The 21,690-nt window shown below is 44.0% G+C and overlaps 1 protein-coding gene across 2 annotated transcripts in view; it reads left to right on the forward strand.

Moving 5' to 3' along the window:
• WBP1L (WW domain binding protein 1 like) overlaps window positions 1-21,690 on the forward strand; it is a 67,075-nt gene that overhangs the window by 27,059 nt on the left and 18,326 nt on the right. Inside the window, exon 1 of one of the 2 annotated variants that reach the window (XM_056529639.1) lies at window positions 18,648-18,805. The exons of the other annotated variant lie outside the window; for it this stretch is intronic. Coding sequence (XP_056385614.1) covers window positions 18,779-18,805 — 27 coding nt within the window. The 5' untranslated portion in view covers window positions 18,648-18,778. Of the gene's footprint in view, window positions 1-18,647; window positions 18,806-21,690 lie in introns of those variants that run through there. 2 annotated transcript variants of the gene reach the window in all.

Here is a 21,690-nt window from a genome sequence, read left to right on the forward strand (position 1 = left end):
TCCCCAAGATTGTTGCCCCCTCCCTGACAGCTGACAGCATGGTGGAGCTGTCAGCTGTCCCGCTCCACCACTCCCTCACATTTCTCACACTCTGCTCCATTCTTGCAGTATGTGCCGCGGGGATGCAATCACATCATCGCGCCCGCAGCTATCACTCACACTACAAGAACGGAGCAGCTTGTGAGAAAGGTGACCACTGCTCGGGTGCTGTATGGACGGGCAGATTATAAGTGAGGGGCACATGTCAGGGGGGGGGCAATATGTGTGACACACAGGACATGGGGTCACAGGACAGGGGGTATTATATATGAGGGGCACATGACAGGGGGCTTTATATGTGGGGGCACATGACAGCCCCCCCCCCGTCATTCAATATCGGTCGATACCTAGTCTTTGATGGTCTGACCATGCGCCCCGTGGAAAACCCCCCTCCAGGATTCTAAACAGCAAGTTACGTTCCTCCACTTCATTCTAGTAGTAGTCAGGGGTCAGAGACGTTGGTCCCACATCATTGATGGTATATTGCCAGTATATGTTATCCGTGCCTGTCCTTAGAAACCCTGGTCAGAACATTTTAACCTTTATTTTTTTATTATTTTTTTCTTTTTTTTTTTTTTTTCTTTCTGTGGTTTAATTGATCTACAACCCTTCTTTGAGAACAATTGTTTAGCCTAGAGAAGTGAACATTGGCAGCCAGGCAGACAGTGCTTAGATGTTCCCAGTGATTTAGTAGGTTTCTTACCTACATCTGTCTTCCCGTCCCTGCCTCCCATGCTGTGTAATAAGCAGTGACGTGGTCTCCATCATGCGGCTTCGCTGACTTGGTGTCTGTCTATTGTCCCGTAATCTTGGGAAGTTTTTTTTCTTTGTTAACCACTTAGTATGTGGCAATATAACCGCAATAGCTGCAATTCCCTTAAAGGGGTACTCCATTGAAAAACATTTTTTTTCCTAACAACTGGCTCCAAAAAGTTAAACAGATTTGTAAATGACTTCTAATGAAAAAAAAAATCTTAATCCTTCCAGTATTTATCAGCTGCTGAAGTTGAGTTGTTCTTTTCTATCTGACAATAGTGCTCTCTGCTGACACCTCTGTCTGTCTCAGGAACTGTCCAGTGCAGGAGAGGTTTGCTTTGGAGATTTGCTCCTACTCTGGACAGTTCCTGAGACACACAGGTGTCGCCAGAGGGCACTGTTGTGAGACCACTCAATTTCAGCAGCTGGTAAGTACTGGAAGGATTAATATTTTTAAGGTAATGTACAAATCTGTTTAACTTTCTGGAGCCAGTTGATATGAAAAAAATGGTTTTCACTGGAATGCCCCTTTAAACATCATTGCTTGTGTTCTAGAACAGGGTTTAGAGCAGGGGTCTCAAACTCCAATTATCTGGGGGAAACTGGAGGTAGCAGCTGGGTGAGGCTGGGCTGCATGCACCCCTCATCATCCACCAGCAACAACCCCCCCCCCCTACCACCCTGTGGTAATAGCATGAACTGACGGATGATGGGGGTGCTACTGCTGGGGGGGGGGGGGGAACATTAGGTAGTTAGCAGTTTTCCCACATTAGGTAGCATAGTTTCCTCACATTAGGTAGCCATAGCACCGATTCCCCACATTAGGTAGCCGTAGCACCGGTTTCCCCACATTAGGTAGCCGTAACACCGATTTTCCCCACATTAGGTAGCCGTAGCTCCGATTTCCCCACATTAGGTAGCCGTAGCACCGATTTCCCCACATTAGGTAGCCGTAGCACCGATTTCCCCACATTAGGTAGCCGTAGCACCGATTTCCCCACATTAGGTAGCCGTAGCACCGATTTCCCCACATTAGGTAGCCGTAGCACCGATTTCCCCACATTAGGTAGCCGTAGCACCGATTTCCCCACATTAGGTAGCCGTAGCACCGATTTCCCCACGTTAGGTAGCCGTAGCACCGATTTCCCCACGTTAGGTAGCCATAGCACAGTTTATTTGTTGTGGTGTATAGTTCATCTGACAGATTTCAGAATCTGACAGATTGGTGTGAATAACTTACATATGTGCAGTATGAGCTCCCATCACTTCCTCCTGACATAATCAGCAGGATCGCTGCAGGACATGCACACATGCAAGTTATTTACGTCCCCCACCCATATCTACTAGCACCACAGCACAGCCTAATCGGATACACGCCCATCTGGTGCATTCAGGAATCCTTATGTGATTTTGCCCCCCATAATACGTAACAGAAAAATGAATTATAGAAATAACCACAGGTCCTTTTTTAAAGGATTATTCTTACTCTATAGGCTGAATTAAAGGGCCCGAGCCCCCCTGTAAATAAGCGCCAATCACATGGCTCATAGGAAGGGAGGGCTACCAAAAAATTATCCCTGGATTGTTTGTGTGGCCCTGTGCCAATTGGACGCACATACCCTATTACATGGGGAGATGTGCAGCTGGTAGCTGATATGTATATGTGTGTGTGTGTGTGTGTGTGTGTGTGTGTATATATATATATATATATATATTATAATTTTTTTTCCGTCTTTGTGGCTGAAAATCGGCCCTTGTAATTGGGCCCCTAAGCTGGCTTTGCATATAGTATCTTGATCAGTATTTTTACCCAAAACCAGGAGTAGGTCTAAAACACAGAAAAAAGTATGAATAGTTCCATTATAGTTTTCCATTGTAGTATTTCTCTGACAGAAATACTGTGTGTGAATCCGGTTTAAGGCCATGTATACACAATGCAATATAAATCCCATTCAGCAAACCTTACTGAATGGAATTGTGGAATTCTACGATTACCCAATTCCGCAAAATTTAAAGACCGGTCTGCAGGCAGCAGCAGGATTGCTGCCTCGGAAATTCCGCTGTGTGAATGGGACAACGGAATCCTTTTTGAAGTAAATGGGCAGTAAATTTCGACAGAATTCTTCAGTGGAATTCCGCATGGAAATTCTGCAGTGTAAACAGGCCTCAAGGTGCCTTCACACGCTTTTTACTAGCAGCAGGTTTCCCACTGCTGGAAATCCGCGGCGAGTTACACTAGCATTCATTTCAGTCGGTCTGCTGGCAGTCTGCAAATCTGTCAGTATCGTGAACTGTCCGTGGACTTATACAAGTGAATGGCAGCGTAACTTGGAGTGGATTTCACACAGCTGGAGAACCTTCTGCTAGATACGGAACCCTGACAAGGATATTCCATCATGTGGTGGTCTGTGGGGTTCTGACCTATGGGACCATGGGGCTGCAAACTATTGTTATAAATCTGCAGGGTGACAGTCATCAATTTACCATGGTTAACAATAGAGATGAGCGGACTTACAGTAAATTCGATTCGTCACGAACTTCTCGGCTCGGCAGTTGATGACTTATCCTGCGTAAATTAGTTCAGCTTTCAGGTGCTCCGGTGGGCTGGAAAAGGTGGATACATTCCTAGTAAAGAGTCTCCTAGGACTGTATCCACCTTTTCCAGCCCACCGGAGCACCGGAAAGCTGAACTAATTTATGCAGGAAAAGTCATCAACTGCCGAGCCGAGAAGTTCGTGACGAATCAAATTTACTGTAAGTTCGCTCATCTCTAGTTAACAATTTGGACTCTGTTATGAATAACCAGGCAGAAAGTTGAAAATCTAAAATCTTTTATCTATTTTTATTATTCGCTTGACATGAAAGGGGAAGGTGGGGGTGTTCTCACATTAAGGCAAAGTCATAAATGAATCAGAATCGGAATTCTTTTTCAAATCCTGTCCCTGGTTTTGGATTCAAAAAGTGCATAAAACTCTAAAGGTTTAAAGGGGAACTCCCGGTGGAATTTTTTATTTTTATAAACTGGTGCCAGAAAGTTAAACAGATTTGTAAATTACTTCTATTAAAAAAAATCTTTATCCTTCCAGTACTTTTTAGTGGCTGTATATTACAGAGAAAGTATTTTTTTGTTTTTGGATTTCTTTATTTCTTTATTTTTTTTTTTTCTGTCCACAGTTCTCTCTGCTGACACCTCTGTCTGTATCAGGAACTGTCCAGAGCAGGATAGGTCTGCTATGGGGATTTGCTCCTGTTCTGGACAGTTCCTTATACGGACTGTCAGAAGTGTTAATGGGAGTGCGAAATCCCATAGAAGTCTATGTGCTTTAATTTGAGGTGGAATTCCGCAAGCAGAAATTCTGCCGTGTGAATGGACCCCTACTCTAGCTGTGAATGCGCATTGCCAATAAACCACATGCCCAAACCACAGCATTTCTTGGTAGAACACGTACCATTTCACAGTTTTGTTTTTCGACCACATGGCACATTACCTGGCCATGTGACTACACCTGTAGTTTTGTTCTAGGTATCGCTGTTGTGATTACATAGGACAGCTCAGCTTTTTGGAATGTGAATGCCCAGTGCTCATCAACACCCAAATGGTCTGATAATATTGGATTATTAATACTTGTATTAGCCATTTGTTTATGTACAGTGACTGTGGCATCACTAATGCGCCAGTCACTTTAATTGGACAACACCGCAGTACTGTGCACGGCTGCTATAATATATGAGCAGAGATAAACATTGAAGAAGCGGCATCTCTTGCGCAAGTATAACAGCCCCTTTAAATAGAAGATTGCTGGGACTCTGACCTCCGCCATCTAATATTGATGGCCTATCCTAATAAGTTTTTTTCCCCTGAATAACAGTTATGGCCTATCTGTTCTCCCGTTTGGAACACTCCGATGCCAAGTATGGGGTTACATGCATGGTCACACCTGCCCTATATATAATGTAATCAAAAAGTCTTCAGACCCTTTCACACTTTATGTTGAGGCGTTGTACCGAAATAATTAGGTTTTCCTCCATCAACCATCAGCCAATACTCAATAATGAGATACTTACTTTCTTTTATTCTTTGAAAACAGAATATATAATTTGCTAACATTTCTAAGTATTCAGACCCTTTTGTTCCGATACTTAAAATCTATCTCTGGCTCCTCCCATTTCTCAAAGATGTTTTTTACACCTTCATTGGCGTCACCTGTGGTAAATTCAGATGATTGGACAGGGTTTGGAAAGACTTAGTCCTGTCTATAAAAGGTCTCACAGCGGACAATGCATATTCGAGCAAAAATATAGCCATGACGAGAAAAGATCAGGGACAGGATTGTGTGAATCCTCAGATCTGGAGAAGGGTACACAAAATGCTTTTGCTGCAATGAAAGTTCCCAAGAGCACGGTGGTCTCCATAATACTCAAATAAAAGATGTTTGGAACAAGCGGGAGTAATCCTGGAGCTGGCTGCCCAACCAAACTCCGTAATCGAGGGAGAAGAGTTGGCCAAGAAACCAATTGTCATTCTGGCTGAGTTCCAAAGATCCTGTGTGCAGATGGGAGAAACTTCCAGAAGGTCAATCAAGAAAAGAGATTAATCATTAGATACATAAGTGGTTACACAGCCCCTATTTAGTTAAGGCTCTGTTACACAGGGTGATTATCGTGTGAATAGGCCGATATTGGGTCAGCGATAAGACGATGAACAAGCAAACTCTTGTCTGACAGCTGATTGGTACATTTTGACCAGTTAAAAAATAATCTGCCACCAGCTGCACTTCTCCCCATGTAAAAGGATTCGCTTCTGATGGCTTATTGCAGCAAAGGGTCACACAATGGATCCAGCAATGGTTTGAGCAGCCCTCCCCACCAGAAACTAATTTACGTACAACATCAGGCCATCTAATAGAGCCCTTAGTCCTTGAAAGAAAGCCACCAGTGACTAAGGTCTACCTCCCATGTCAAATTTACTTACAGTGGACAGCTACAGCAGCTGGGTAATGTCTAATGTCCACTTTCTAAACTCTTGACAAATGTGAATTTTGCGATTTTTGCAGTATTTTAGTAGATGGGTGCCTAGGCATATAAAACAGGTTTGAGCACTAGACCACCATCCTAGCCATGGGTCATTTCAGTATGCATACAATCATGGCCGTAAATGTTGGCACCCCTGAAATTTTTCTACAAAATGAAGTATTACTCACAAAAAAGGATTGCAGTAACACATGTTTTGCTATACACATGTTTATTCCCTTTGTGTGTATTGGAACTAAACCAAAAAAGGGTGGAAAAAAAGCTAATTGGGCATAATGTCACACCAAACTCCAAAAATGGGCTGGACAAAATTATTGGCACCCTTAACTTAATATTTGGTTCACAACCTTTGGAAAAAATAACTGAAATCGGTCGCTTCCTATAACCATCAATAAGCTTCTTACACCTCTCAGCCGGAATGTTGGAACACTCTTCCTTGGCAAACTGCTCCAGGTCTCTCTTATTGGAAGGGCGGCTTTTCCCAACAGCAATTTTAAGATCTCCCCACAGGTGTTCAATGGGATTTAGATCTGGACTCATTGCTGCCACTTCAGAACTCTCCAGCGCTTTGTTGCCATCCATTTCTGGGTGCTTTTAGCATTGTCCTGCTATAAGACCCAAGATCTCAGACACAAACCCAGCTTTCTGACACTGGGCAGCACAACAACCCCAAAACATCATTGAACCTCCACCATATTTCACCGTAGGTACTGTTCCAATACACACAAAGGGAATAAACGTGCATAGCAAAACATGTGTTACTGCAATACTATTCTGCGAGAAATACTTCATTTTCCAGAAATCATTTCAGGGGTGCCAACATTTACGGTCATGACTGTATGTATTTCAATGGGTTAAGAATAATATGCCCTAGCATTTTGTAATCAAACATTCATGGTCCTTTACCTTCCCCCCCCTTCAAGACATCTTATCCCCTATCCAAGAAATAGGGGATAAGATGTCTGATCGCGGGGGTCCCGCCGCTGAGGACCCCCATAATCTCTAATGCGGCATCCATGTGTGAGCTCCACGCAGTCATGCCCCTCTCCCATGGACTTGCATTGAGGGGGCAGGGTGTGACATCACATGGGAGTGGAGTCATGACGTCACTATACTCCTGCCCTGTGGTCGTGAGACTTCAGACTCCGTGGCACTCACACAGGTGGGTGCTGCATGAGAGATTGCAAGGGTCCCCAGCGACTGGACCCCCGCGATCAGACATCTTATCCCCTATCCCCTAAAGGGTATAAGATGTCTTAGGGCCGGAGTACCTCTTTAAAGCAATTTCCTGTTTCTCCATATACATTAAATTCAGTGGCACTGTGCAAGAATGAAGCAAATTTGTGAAAAGTGTAAAAAGTGCTCTTCTCCAGTGCTGGTGTCTAGGTGGTGGAGAAAGAGATGGATGCATTCAAGTAGCTGCTTACGTGTAAACAGGGAGCAGTCTAACATTGCATGGACATTTCTGTAGACGTAACTACTCAGTGGGCACTATTAAAGGGGTACTCCCGTGGAAAACTTTTTTTTTTTTTTTTTTATTATTATTTTTTTTTTAAATCTACTGAAAGTTAAACAGATTCGTGAATTACTTCTATTAAAAAAATCTTAATCCTTCCAGTACTTATTAGCTGCTGAATACTACAGAGGAAATGGTCTTCTTTTTGGAACACAGAGCTCTCTGCTGACATCATGAGCACAGTGCTCTCTGCTGACATCTCTGTCCATTTTAAGAACTGTCCAGAGTAGGAGAAAATCCTCACAGCAAACATATGCTGCTCTGGACAGTTTCTAAAATGGACAGAGATGTCAGCAGATAGCATTCTGCTCTTGATGGCAGCAGAGAGCTCTGTTCCAAAAAGAAAACCATTTCCTCTGTAGTATACAGACCCTAAAAAGTACTGAAAAAATGTAAGATTTTTTAATAGAAGTAATTTACAAATCTGTTTAACTTTCTAGCACCAGTTGATATAAAAATAAAAAAAAAGTTTTCCATGGGAGTACCCCTTTTAAGTTATTGAAATGATTTAATGGGCATTACAATGAGTCCTATCCTGGGTAAATCTGTGGTGAGCACAATATTCCCCTACCAGAACGCCTGTCTGTTTTGAAATATTATGTGTGACTGTCATCTGCTTTATCCTATAAAATTCCTAGGTGAATCCCTGCATGTATTAGGGACCTGTGTGATCTGAGAAGGCAGATGCTTTTATTTGCTCCCACAGGCGAATATGCACATGTAATAAAGACCATATGGGTGTAGCGTCATGTGTCTATCGTAGTTACACAATCAAATGACTCCCAAGTAAAAAATAAATAAACCTGAATACAAGAATGCACACACAAATATTTGTCCTGCCTATGAGCAGCTGCTGTGCACTACCAAGTTACATTATTACAGGACCGCATTGTAGAGGTGTTTTCATAATGCTTTAAAAACATGAGCCTGGGCAAAACCGCATGATGCTGTGCAGTCAGACGAATGTAGACTAGGGCATTTCCTCAACATGTCCAAAATGTAGGTGCAAAAGGGGTGTAGGTGTAAGGCTGATGCAACACAAAGCAGCACCGATAACGAGCCATAGACAGAAATGGGAAATATAAAGGAAGGACTTAAAAGAAAACGGTCACCAAATCTCCCCCGCACTAACCAGTGGTACTGGCTAGTAGTGCGATGGACCCTGATCTATATGATGCCTACCATGCCCGGATTCACCCCGCCGTTCGCCTGTTATCTTCATTATTCCAGATATGCAAATCATCTTCTAACTGGCACGGGCGGGGTTACTGCCTTCATCTGGCGCTGTGACATCACCACCACTCGGCCCGCAGCACCGCCTGGCTTATGCATAGTCATGTCCTCCCTCTCCTCCCCGCTCTGTATGTGACTCCACTGCGCTGAGGTTGCTTTCGGGTGTACACAGGAAGCGATATATGCGCAGTGGAGTCACATACAGAGCGGGGAGGAGAGGGAGATGCGGAGGGAGGACATGATTAGGCATAAGCCAGGCAGTGCTGCGGGCCGAGCGACGGTGATGTCACAGTGCCAAATGAAGGCAGTAACCCCGCCCATGCCAGTTAGATGATTTGCATATCTGGAATAATAAAGATAACAGGCGAACGGCGTAGCAGATCCGGGCATGGTAGGCATTATATTGATCAGCGTCCCCCGCACTACCAGCCAGTACCACTGGTTAGTATGAGGGGGATTTAAATACAGTTTTCCTTTTAAACTTCTGCTTCTTGCTGAAAAAGTGCAGTGACAATATATAAAAAAAAAAACTGCTTGGGGTACTTTCACACGTACATAATGCTCTGTGAAAATTCGCAGCAACGAGTCAACTGGTAGCAATATAGTCCACTCAAGGATTTTCCTTTGCAGGGTTATGTACGTGTAAACTACCCTGAGGCCATGTTTATCCTCCGAATGTGCACACGGAAAATCTCCGTGTGGCCATTCCGCAGACTGCAGGCACTGGCATAAGATGGATATGCATTCCGTGCGGAGTCCGCAGAAACAATGGACAGATTCATTCTTTCTGCAGACATGGATGTTGGAATTTCCATGCCAAAAACAAACATCTGGTGCGGAAATTCCGCCTTGTGCACAGCAGAATCCCATTGAAAAGAATGGGACTCTGCTGCTGTGGAATCTCTGGCGGAATTCCGCATGGAAATTCTGGCCGTATGAACGTGGCATTTTAGGCAGTGTAGAGAAGGAGAAAGCAACAGTCAATTTGCACCATTTCACCACAGTGATCCTGGTTGGGCTGTTTAAAGTATATGTACATAGTGATCTGTGTATGGCCTACATAATGGGGGAGCTCTTCTAAAGCATCAGAATGTTCTAAAGGGTATGTTCACATGTACTGAAGATTTTTCTGCTGCTTAGTTATTGATAAAATCAGCAGCAGAAAATCTGCAGCATATATAGTAAGAATGAGCATAGCCTCCCTCTTATCCTTGTGATAAAAAAAAAAAACTCTTGACGTCAAATGTTTTGATTGGGGTATCCACCGATCTATGTCCTACTTAAGAACGGCCCTATCTATGTATATAAAAAGAGAAGGCCTGACTCGGCGTCCAGCCTAAACCCTTGGACCTAGAAAGTAACATTTTTGCACAGGTGTTGTTTTTAAGACATAGACGAGGAATAAGAAAGGATTTTTCTAAATTAAACCTTTAAGGGGGTGAAAAAGGGGTTGAAAGTTTGTATGGAAGCCCGTCATTTTTGAAGCTAGAAGCATGAAACTTTGTTTTTAGGCTAACAATTAGAGATGAACAAACACGTGATTTAACATTTTCTAAAATTCCACCCCTGAAGGGGTGAAACGGGGGTTCAATGTTTGTAAGAATTAAGGCCTTGAAGCAGAAGGACTGGTATACCCGGCGCTGCGGCGCGGGAGGGTTATGAAGCGAGCTCAGGAGCTGAGCTCTAATCATACCAGCCTGGTCCCGGGCATAGCCGTTCTGGCAGATGTCTGGCATTAACTCTTTAGACGTGGCGATCAAAGTTGAAAGAATTCAGGTTGTTTGGATGCCCATAGACTTTACCCAGAGCGGCCTCATTACTATGGGATCATAAAAAAGTAGATCTATGTTACCCCAAATTTAACGCGAGCAGAGCCGCGGGTAAAAGCTAGTAGATTTATAATGCTGCGAGCTAAGAAGTGAAGTACCACGTTCTTCTCCTTCTTCATTCTAATGTTTGGGGGTCTCGGCGCTGAGACTCCGACAGATCAAATTTAACGTGTCAAAAGTTCTTTGTGAACTATTCCATCCAGCAGTATCTTGTAAAAATTATTTTATTTTTTCCATATGCAGTACTAGATATATACGTCAGACAGACCCTGCTTATACAGTGGGAACCCAGCCTTATATGGACTCCTTTTTACGCCTATATAAAAACCGCACGCCTCAACCTTGCCCTAGGTCTTAGGACTGTCAGTTCAGGCCTTTAGACCAGTGGTCAGGCTGGAACTTGCGGCTGTAATATAAGTGTGAAAAGGATGCTTCCATAGTACGCTCTGGTTAAACTAGCCTTAGTGTATAGGTGTGCAGTACAATGTGTTACATAACCCCTTCATTACTGCTTGACCGATGCCCTTACAATACCTGGATGTTACGGGGTAGGCTCAGGTGCTGGCTCTGACTTCTCATACTTAGTCGTCTGATCAGGGCCGTGTTCTAGCATCCCATGCCATCTATTTTTAGCCCCATATAAAGTTCACATTGGGTCTTGTTATGGTGCACTTCTGGGAGCTGGCACAGTAGTTGTTTAGAATTATCCCCTGTTTTTCCTGGGTCCAGATGATTTTCCCATGAAAGCCTCATTCCCTGCCCATTCAACCACTGTTTTTGCTCTTTTCGGTGACTACCCCCTCCTTCCCCTTTCATTTTCAGTTAAATATTTACTGCTAACTTCCCAGGACTTCAAAATATGTTTCCTCTATAAATATCTTGGGTGATTATTGTGAACATTATTGTGGCTACACACTTGTGGAGTACATCGTCTACGGGCAGGACGCACATTCTAGCAGTCCTCTATTTACATCACAGATGCTCCTCTACGCGACGCCGGTCCCTGACATTGCACTTGTTAATAATTTCTGTTTTGCCATAACATGTAAGCACTAATAAATGTGATCAAGATAACAGATATTAGTAGCATTTGCTTTGTTACATTGGGTAATCATTATACACATGGGAGGCACAAACCTGTTGGATGATGTAGAATCCAGACACATAATTACTTTTACATGTTGTGTTTTTTTTTTCATTTATTAAGAATCTCTCCATTTACACTAGGGATCGACCGATTATCGGTATGGCCGATATTAACGGCCGATAATCAAGATTTTGGGCATTATCGGTATCGGAACGGTATGAACCGGATACCGTTTTTTTTTTTCTCCCACGGTATGGATTTTTGCCCATACCGCTATACCGGTCAGGCCCCTCCCCCACCCTCCGAGTCAATAAAAAAAATTAAACCTTACCCGTAATGGGGGTTGTCCGGGCCATCCATCCTTCCTTCCTTCCTGTAGTGTCCGGCGGCATCCCGGGTGGAGGGTTAACCGGTCCGGGCTGTCCTTCTCCGGGGGTCCTCTTCTCCACTCCGGGCAGGCTCCGGCCTAGGGCGCTGCATAGACGCCGCTACGCCGTGACGTCAGATGCGTCGCTGCGCATGGGCGTCACTGCGCAGCGGCGTCTATGCTGCGTTACTAGGCCGGAGCCTGCCCGGAGTGGAGAAGAGGACCCCCGGAGAAGGACAGCCAGGACCGGTTCACCCTCCACCCAGAATGCCGCCGGACACTACAGGAAGGATGGATGGCCCAGACCACGCTCCCCGGATGGTCCCAGCAGCAACTGGGAAGGTGAGTCAGGGTTCTGGGAAGGACAGGGGTCTGTATAATATACTATACCTACAGTAGGCCCTCCAGCTGTAGAGGACCTCCAGCTGTTGCAAAACTACAACTCCCAGCATGCCCGGACAGCCAACATGGGAGTAGTAGTTTTGCAACAGCTGGAGGCACCCCTAGGCACGGTGGGGGGAGCGGTGGCAGGTCTCAGGACCCCCGATCAAGCAAGGGGAGAGAAGCGGGTGGCGGCGGCGGCCTATGGCACCGCAAAAGCCACTGCAGTGCATTGATTTAAAGCGCCCGCTTTAAATCAATAATCTGCAGAGGTGTCGCAGGGGGATAAATAGCCGATAACTTATACCGGAATATCGGTATAAGTTATCGGCTATCGGCCTTAACCTGCACCGATTATCGGTATCGGCCCTAAAAAAACGATATCGGTCGATCCCTAATTTACACCATGTTAAATGAAAGGCCTGCTTTTATTTTTCAAGCACAATACAAATCTTAGGCTACATTAACCCCACGATTGGGGCCTACAGCAGCTGGATCTGGCAAGGGAATTTTCTGCCTTATCCCTGCCGCTTCACTGCTATTCCCTATTCATTTCAATAAAGTAACTTTGATCGGTTCATTTTCTTACCATAAATGATTATTCGACTGGACTAAAAAGTGCAGCACATCACAGTTTTTAGTCTGATTTAAAAAAAAAACGGCTACGGTGGGAAAATGAGCCAACTGGAGTCACTAAATGATTCCGGTCACCTCACTGAAATGAATGGGATACGACCGAGGAAGTGCACGGTAACATGCCCCTCCATGCTTGTCCATATTATTAAAATAAAAGATAGACAGCGCTCCGTGGTATGATATCGTTGATGCACAATTTAGGCTCTAGGTAAGAGCGCTTACCGCAAATAGTTACACTCAGCCAAGTGCAACAATGGATAAAGGCATCAATAGTGAGGAATCGGCAGCTACTCCACGTCCGAAAGAATACAGCAAAAACAGGAACTCCAATGTGGTGACGGGATTGAGAGCGCTTGCGCTCTCAATCCCGTCACCACATTGGAGTTCCTGTTTTTGCAGTCCATATTATTGACAGGATCACTGTCTACAGTGCCAAGTAGGATGGCACTACAAGGGGTGTGGCATCTTATAGCTGCACTACAAGGCACAGCGGGGAACATATCAGTGAATACATGTCATTAGTTACTATTATAGCTTACCATAAGGTGGCCATCCCCAGCTACCATATTACTTGCCGAAATCGAAATTCATGCAAAGGGAAATTGATGCAGATTTTACTTTTTTTTTTTTTTTTTTTTTTTTTTTTTAATTCATGCTGCCTATTCTAAAACACAGTGCCCCTGCCTAATATTGTGCCACCAAAACAGTCCTGATCCTTGAAGACGCAGGGGGAATGTATTAGCAAATTCAGAGCTTTTTTTTTGTATAGGAAAATTGCTGAAATGTCGGCAAAAAAAATAAAAATGTTAAACAAGTTTCCACTTGTTTTTTTTCTCTGGCAATTTTTGAGCCAAAGTCAGAAGTGGATCCACAAGGGAGAAGTGTCAGTCCTTCCTTTATATGTCCTATTCATTTTGAATAAACTTCTGGCTTTGGCTCAAAAATTGCAGTGGTAGATATCCAAAAACTGCCAGAAAAAAACCAAGTGGAAACTTAGCCTAAGAGTGGATACAGCAGATGACACAACTTTAGTAAAAAAAAAATATTCTCCTCAGCTTCCACTATCAAGCCATTGTGCACATGTAGGCGAACAATGAGCTGAGAAGGGTGCTCAATATCTAACAAATCCAAAGATATGTAGTATAACCAAACAAAAAAATGATTGGATCACTCACCGCTTACTGTACTGTTAAATTTATTGTACGCGCAGGAAAATCTCAGCAGAAACCCAATCTTGTGGATAGGGGTTGAGCAGGGATGTGGAAATCCTATCGCCCGACGCCCGGGACAAGTAGTTTTGGGTGCCGGGCAGGTGAATTGTTCATAGATTTAGCCCTGTATCGGGCTAGCAGGGCCGGAGCGACTTCCCCCTTATTTTTCTTTAATGCCGGTGTGAGGCGCAGGAGCCGATGCAAGTCTGCACCTCACACCAGGGTGTATGGAGGGGGCGGCGGCCCCAGCTGATTTTAGTAGCCGCTGCTCAGAGAACCCACCCCGTGCCCCAGTCTGTCCTCCTTCACACACAGAAATCCTCCCCGTGCAGTGCAGTCTGTCTTCCTCACACACAGCAGTCCTTAAGGAGGTGAGGAGCTCCCCCCTCCTGCTCTGTGTTTTCCCCGTGCAGTGCGTCCTCTCTCCCCTCCCCCGCTCTGTGTTTTCCCCGTGCAAACATGCAGCCTCCCCGTGGTAGATGAGGTCCTGTGGAGACAGAGCAGGGGGAGGGGATTGAGCTGTGTACCGAGCTGTGTGCGGGGGATGGAGCTGTGTACCGAGCTGCGTTCGCCCTCTCTCTCCCCCTGCTTCCTGTGTAATGTAGAAGCAGATGAGTGTGAAGCTCAGGTGAGGAGGCCGAGCATGCAGGCGGCAGGAAGGGTGGTTGTATATGTATGTAATGTATAATTAGGGGTTGTATCAGCGGTGGGTGTATGTGTGTATATGTATGTAATGTATGATTAGGCGGGTGTATCAGCGGTGGGTGTATGTGTGTATATGTATGTAATGTATGATTAGGGGGGTGTATCAGCGGTGGGTTTATGTATGGTGTGAGTTTATGTATGATGTGTGTATGTAATGTATGATAGGGGGCAGCGGCGGGTGTATGTGTGATGTGTCTATGTATGATGTATGTATGATGTGTCTGTATGTATGTAATGTATAATATAGAGGACAAGTGCTGCTGCCAGTTGTTAATTTTTTTTATTTATTTTTAGTGGTTTCTGGCCACCCGCACTAAATTGCACCCCCAGAATCCCGCCCTTCATACTCTCCCGCCAACCATGAGCCCCACAGATGGACGCAAACGCGCCCCAACCAAAACTACAACTTCCGGCATGTTGCACCGTAACCTAAACTGTAGAACTATAAAGTGTAACATGCTGGGAGTTGTAGTTTTGGTTCAGGTCAGCTGCAGAGCCATAGGCTGCATCAGGGCATGCTGGGTGTTGTAGTTACTAACTGCAATTCCCAGTATTCCTTGACACAGTCTATGGCTCTGCAGCTGACACAAACCTAAACTACAACTCCCAGCATGCTACACAATAACCTTAACTGTACTACTATACACTGCAACATGCTGCAACACCCACACAACCATAGGCTGTATCAGGGCATGCTGGGTGTTGTAGTTATCTAGTAACTAAATGTAACATCAGCATTTTCTGACACATAAATGAGTAAGTAAAAGGCACCATATAAACTGGAGTAGCAGGACACCCCCCCCCCCCATAGTAACGCAGCGTTGTTCACTGTTATCCAATCAAGACTCCATATATAAGAAGTCCCTATGAAGACTGAAGAATAGTGATTAAAATATTTTAAGAAGTGCGTATATATGTGAATAAGCCCCTTTCTTAATAAAAGTTCTGATAATAAATGGTTCCGATAAAAACTACAGATCACGGCACATAAGATTACCCTCATACATCCCTGTAAATGGAAAAATTGGAGTTATAGGGGTCAGATGGGGGGGAGCTACAGCTCTCCCGCCTCTAATAGCCTGGTATCAACAGAATAGAGAGACGATACCCTGTATTCCATACTTCTCTATTGTACTGATGGACGTATTTGATGGACGTATGTCTTTTTTCAACCATACTAACTATGTAACTACTGTATCAGATCTCTCATCTGTTGATACCACCTCCTGTGCCTTTATGTCCAATTTAGCATTTGTTTTTCAATCATTTTAAACATGTATGTTTAATAAAACATTTATGTAACTGGCTTTCTTTGGTGGGATGTATTCTTATGGCAAGCCAGCTGCAGTCTGAGCATAGAGCCGTTTCTTTGTTCCAAAAGCTGAGCAGCGGAGTACCCCTTTAACTTCCACAAACTGTTCCGTACGCTGGAGTCGGCGCCGGGAGCTCGTGACATAATAGCCCCGTCCCCTCATGCTGTTATGCCCCACCCCCTCAATGCAAGTCTATGGGAGGGGGCGTGGCGGCTGTCACGCCCCCTCCCATAGACTTGCATTGAGGGGACGGGGTGTGATGTCATGAGGGGCGGGGCTATGACATCACGAGGTGCTGCCTCCAGTGTTCGGAACAGTTTGTTCCAAAAGCTGAGCAGTGGAGTACCCCTTTTACACATTAGTCTACCTATTCAGCCAACTTAGTGGGTTCAGCTGACTGTAATGTGTATGGCTAGCTTTAATTCCAAGTGTTTCCAGTGAAGTCCATAGTAAATTGTGACTGGGAGAAGGCTATAAGCAGGCGGTCACCCATACTCTTAAATTTGGGCTCCCTGTTTTGAGAAAGTATGGCCCACTTATTGGGGAGACAATACAGATTGGATGACGATCAAGTTTGACCCTAAAGTGCTACCCATCCAGTTTGGTCAGAGGGCCTGTGGAATTTGCTCACTACCCTGGTCTCAGGACAGTGGCCCCTTTTAAATAAAAGGTAAAAACAAAATAAGTCAGCTTTGATGACCCGACCTCCAAATGCATTTATAGGGATTTCTCACTTCTTTATTACAGTTACATAACACATTGATGTATTTGGGGTTTGTTTGGTCGTCTTATGCATTCCTGGGATTTAGCTGTGGAAAATGTACATGTAATGCAGAAAGTTGTTTGTGCAATGATACGTTGGGTATACGTGTTAAACTCTGACCAACCTTTCTAATCCAGTCAGCTATTTTGTTGTTCCAGTCTCCTATGTTTAAGAATGTAATAATACTTTTTAGATTTTTTTTTTCTATGAAAACACCCAAATATAGCATTCAAGAAGCATGTCAGGACTAGTATGCTACATGCTATAAAGGACTATTTGTGCTAACACAAACAATTACACTTGACCTTTTGTGGAGATTTTGTAAAATTTTTTTTTAATTTAAATGTGACATTTTTCTATTTTATTGTGTAACACAATGGTTCAGTCTTATGGCTAGTTACAGATAGAAATATATAGTTGTCACCTCCTGTTACCTAGCACAAACTCACAAAGGTACAATAGGTCTATTGATTTTTATATAGATCATAATATAAAAAACACTGACAGGCAAGATGAATAACATTGACTATCTGTAATAATATCGCCTTGTCGAGGCGGTGTTCACACATTCAGGTTTTTAATTGCTATTCTTGATTTAAAAAGCCTGGAATGGATTTAAAAAGAGAAATCCCAGGGACTGGCCCAGGGACTTCTTCTCGTTTCAGTGTGAAATATAAAAACAGCAAGTGAACAGTCGGTTCTTGAAGCGGAAGAGTTGAAAGCAGAAAAAATGGGCTAGCGAAAGGGCTGAACACCATTGACCAAGGCCAAATTGTGATGACTAGATGAATGGGTCAGAACATCTCCAAAATGTAAACTCTTGTGGGGTGCTCTTGGTACCAGAGGTGCTCCAAGAAAGAAAAAAATGGGGAACCAGTGACTAGGCCATGGACAACCAAGGCTTATTTGGTTGGGATGTTGTTTACAGTGCTCATACTAACCCCTATCAATTACCGAAAAAGCCTACAATGAGCACTTGAGCAACAGAACTGTATGGCAGAGAAATAATTGAAGGTGGCCTGGTCTGATGATTGGTGGATGTGTTGCTTACCTGGAGAAGAAATTACACGTTGATGCACAATTTATTTGCCCATACAGAAGAATATTGTTGTCTTGCATTGATCCATTTAATGGATGGCGGCAGCCTGTACAAGTGGTCACTATTATCAGCCACAGTGGCCTAGTACAGGACAAGGGATCGGCTCCCCATGATCATGCTGTTGAAAGTCAGTCCGCCCGCTGGACCTCCAATAATTCCAGCTGCTACTGTATAAATAGCCAGCAACGGAGATTGCTCCATGCTATTAGCGCCGACCTTCAGCTGCTCAAAGCAGCTGGGAGCCCCTGGTTGTGAAGTGGGCTTGGCTTCCATGATGATGATCTCATGTTGAGCATTGCTGGGATGTGCTGGAAAAACATGCCTGTTCCATGGAGGAAGCACCTCACAGGACTTAAAGAATCTGCTGTTGACATCTTGGTCCCCAATACAGCAGGACACCTTTTTTGAGTTCTTGAAGAGACCTAAAGGATCTTTTTAAATGGCATTTAACAAAATGACATTTCCGATCAGTAACTGAGTGACATTTGTTCCGAGTCACATTGTGGGACTGTACAGTAACCTCACTTCCTTCCGCTATGTGTGTTAGATAACAGCCCTCAGTGCTGGGCTTGAAAGTGTTAAAGAACAGCTGTTTTGGACTCTAAAGTGATGTCATTTCCAGCTTGGCAGCTGTCTCAGATTTGTCAGGCTAGGGAGGGGAGTAGAGCCGGTGCATGCTCTGTCCCGGGACCCTGTTTACTTTACAGTGCCTGCCAATAAAGGCCTTGTAGGACGCCGGCGCAGCTGCCCAGTACACATGAGGAAACGTTCTTTGTCAGATCACATGCTGTGGTGGAGAATGAGACTGCAGGATGCCTTTTCTTCTAGGCCTGAAACAGGTAAGGTCCCTCAGACTTCAGAAAACTGTCATCTTGGAAGCTGTCTGTCACCCTATGGCCCTGGACTGGGAGCGCAGACATGAGCAAGCACTTTCTGCTCGCCTGCTACTACGGAGACTGTAGACACCTATCTGACTCATTTCAGGAACTTGCATTCATCTCTTTGTGAGCAATAATAGAATACAATCCATAAGGTCAGGCTCTATTACAAAAAAACATTGCCATCTAATTTTACTGTCTTGCAAAATCCACTCTTGCCGTTGTTACAGTTATTGTTGTCTTTTTGCTTTTCCGTGCCCTTATGTGACCTGAGCCTGCATGTTAAAGGGCCACGTATCCTGTAATTCTAATATGATGAAGGTTAAAGTGGTAAACAAAGCTGCTAATATCATCACTCACAATTACGTATGCAAATGTCTCCAAAGGTTTACAGAATTGGAGATGGATGAGAGATCAGGAGCCTGAAACGGCAGTGTAAGGCGGACACTCATGGCTCAATATTTGGCACCATTAACACTCCAGTCGTTGCTCAAGAGAATTACAGTGTGTTCTCGGGGACACGTCTCTGTGCCATGTAACAACTGTTTCATCTAATAAACTCCTAAGGGTTTATTCACACTGCAGTGGTACATTTAAAAAAAAATAATAATAATTCTGGGGGGGGGTTGGGCGTTGCTTTAGGTAATTGTTTACGAAAACTGAAATTGTGATTGTTCTGTAAGAAAAACTGCATGCTGTTTTGTACACTTTTAGCTATAATGCCAATCTGTAAACTGTGAACATTTTCATGTGAATTGCTGAATGTGTATGGACCCATTTTGCAGCTTTTGCATGCAAACAAAAACTACATTCAGCCATTGGCCACCACATGTGGGTATAGTTTTTGCTTTTATAGTTGGACCTTGCCCTGAGAGCTATTAAAATGCTTTGTATTTTCAGCCTTTTGACTGAAAATCATGTAAAGCAAGCCGTTAATCTTTTGTGAGCGAGTGATCCAATCTTTATTTTAAATTTTTTTTTCCTCCAGTCAAATCCCCTACGACGGACCTCATTAAAATCAATAGGAGCCATTGTTATCCAACCTACTTAGGGTTTGTTCGGCATAAATAAAAAAAAAAAAAAAGCTGAACTGTCGAAGCACAACAACAGTAGTGTGAACTTAGCCTAAGCTGTTTGGTTACAATTGAGATCCACTGAGAAACTATGTGGCGTACGCAGGGCGCACGTATTACTGCTTCAGGTGTCTACGCCTCATGTCTGTTCTTTGTGGCATCTCCAGCACACGCTCATTTGGATTATTCATGCAGGTTTGCAAACGGACTTGTAATGTTCACACATGAAATAGTGATGGACGGCAATCGCTATTTGTTTGCCAAGTGTACTTAAAGGGGAACTCCAGTGAAATTTTTTTTTTTCTTCAAATCAACTGGTGCTATAAAGTTAAATGGGTACTCTCATTAAATGTAACTTTTTTAATTAGATTATGCAGAAATAAAAATGTTTAATATATGTCATTTAAAGAAAATATCTTTTACACTTTTACTTACAGTTGAAATCCTGGCCACCAAGTGTCACCCTACATGGTCCAGGAATCATTTCCCCCACCCTCCCTCACGTCGGGCACGTACAGATCATTGCTGGCCAGACAGCGTGGTCTGGAATGCATGTCCTCAGCTCGCTTTCTGCCTGTATATAAAACATGCAGAGAGCGAGCACAATGCCCTTGCGTGCGCGCAATTTAAATATCTCCGCCGCCTGCATCTCCCCCTTCTCATTGCAGGGCAGGGCATGGCAGCTCAGTCCTCCTCTCTGTATGGCACTTGTATAGCCAAACAGAGAGGAGGAGACTGAGAGGCTGCCGTCCCTGCCCTGTACTCCCAAGAGGGAGAGCATTCAGGAAGATGGGCGGAAGCCGACCCTGGCAGGCCTCAGATGACGTTGCGCCTGCCAGGCCACGCCCACTTCCTGCCCTTGCACACAGCTAAACACTGAGCTACCGAAGATGCTATTAAAAAGGTATTTAAATGGGGTTTTACATAAAAATAAATACAGGGATAGAGATAGTTAGTTAGTGTCGGACAGATGGGGAAGGGGATTAGGGAAAGTTTAGTTGATGATAGCTACTTTTTAAACAGATTTGTAAATCACTTCTATTTAAAAATCTTAACCCTTCTAGTACTTATCAGCTGCTGTATACTACATATATACTACAGAGAAATTTGTGAAGTTCTTTCCAGCCTGACCACAGAGTTCCTGACATGGACAGAGGTGTCAGCAGAGAGCAGTCCAAAGCAGGAGAGGTTTTCTATGGGGATTTTATTCTAATCTGGACAGTTCCTGATACGGACAGAGGTGTCAGCAGAAAGCACTGTTGTCAGACAGAAAAGAAATTTGCAAATTTCTCTGTTTTGTACAGCAGCTGATAAGTACTGGAAGGATCAAGATTTTTTAATAGAAGTAATTTACAAATCGGTTTAACTTTTAGGCACCAGTTGATTTGAAAACATTTGTTTTCTACTTGTTTCCGCCAGAGTTCCCCTTTTTAAGCATTTCTACATACCTTCTGAAGAAGCAATACAAATTGTGCCATGAGTAGGTTTATTAAAGTCTTAATGCTGTGGGGTGGGAGACCCCATAACTGATCGCAGAGTTTTGATGGAATTTTTTTATGTGGTTCTCATTAATCTGTTAAGGACCAAGGGCGTACCTGTACGTCCTGTGTCCTTTCCCTTTTCTATACTGGCGGGCCACGGTGTGCCAATAAAGGGCCGGGACCCGTGGCTAAAAGCGTGGCACTGATCGCTATTAACCCTTTAGACACGGCGATCAACTCTTTGTGAAACTAAACTACTCCCAGTTTACTCAGGGGGCTGTTCAGGACCGCC

The sequence above is a fragment of the Hyla sarda genome, chromosome 7 (assembly GCF_029499605.1).
Source record: "Hyla sarda isolate aHylSar1 chromosome 7, aHylSar1.hap1, whole genome shotgun sequence".
NCBI lineage: Eukaryota > Metazoa > Chordata > Amphibia > Anura > Hylidae > Hyla > Hyla sarda.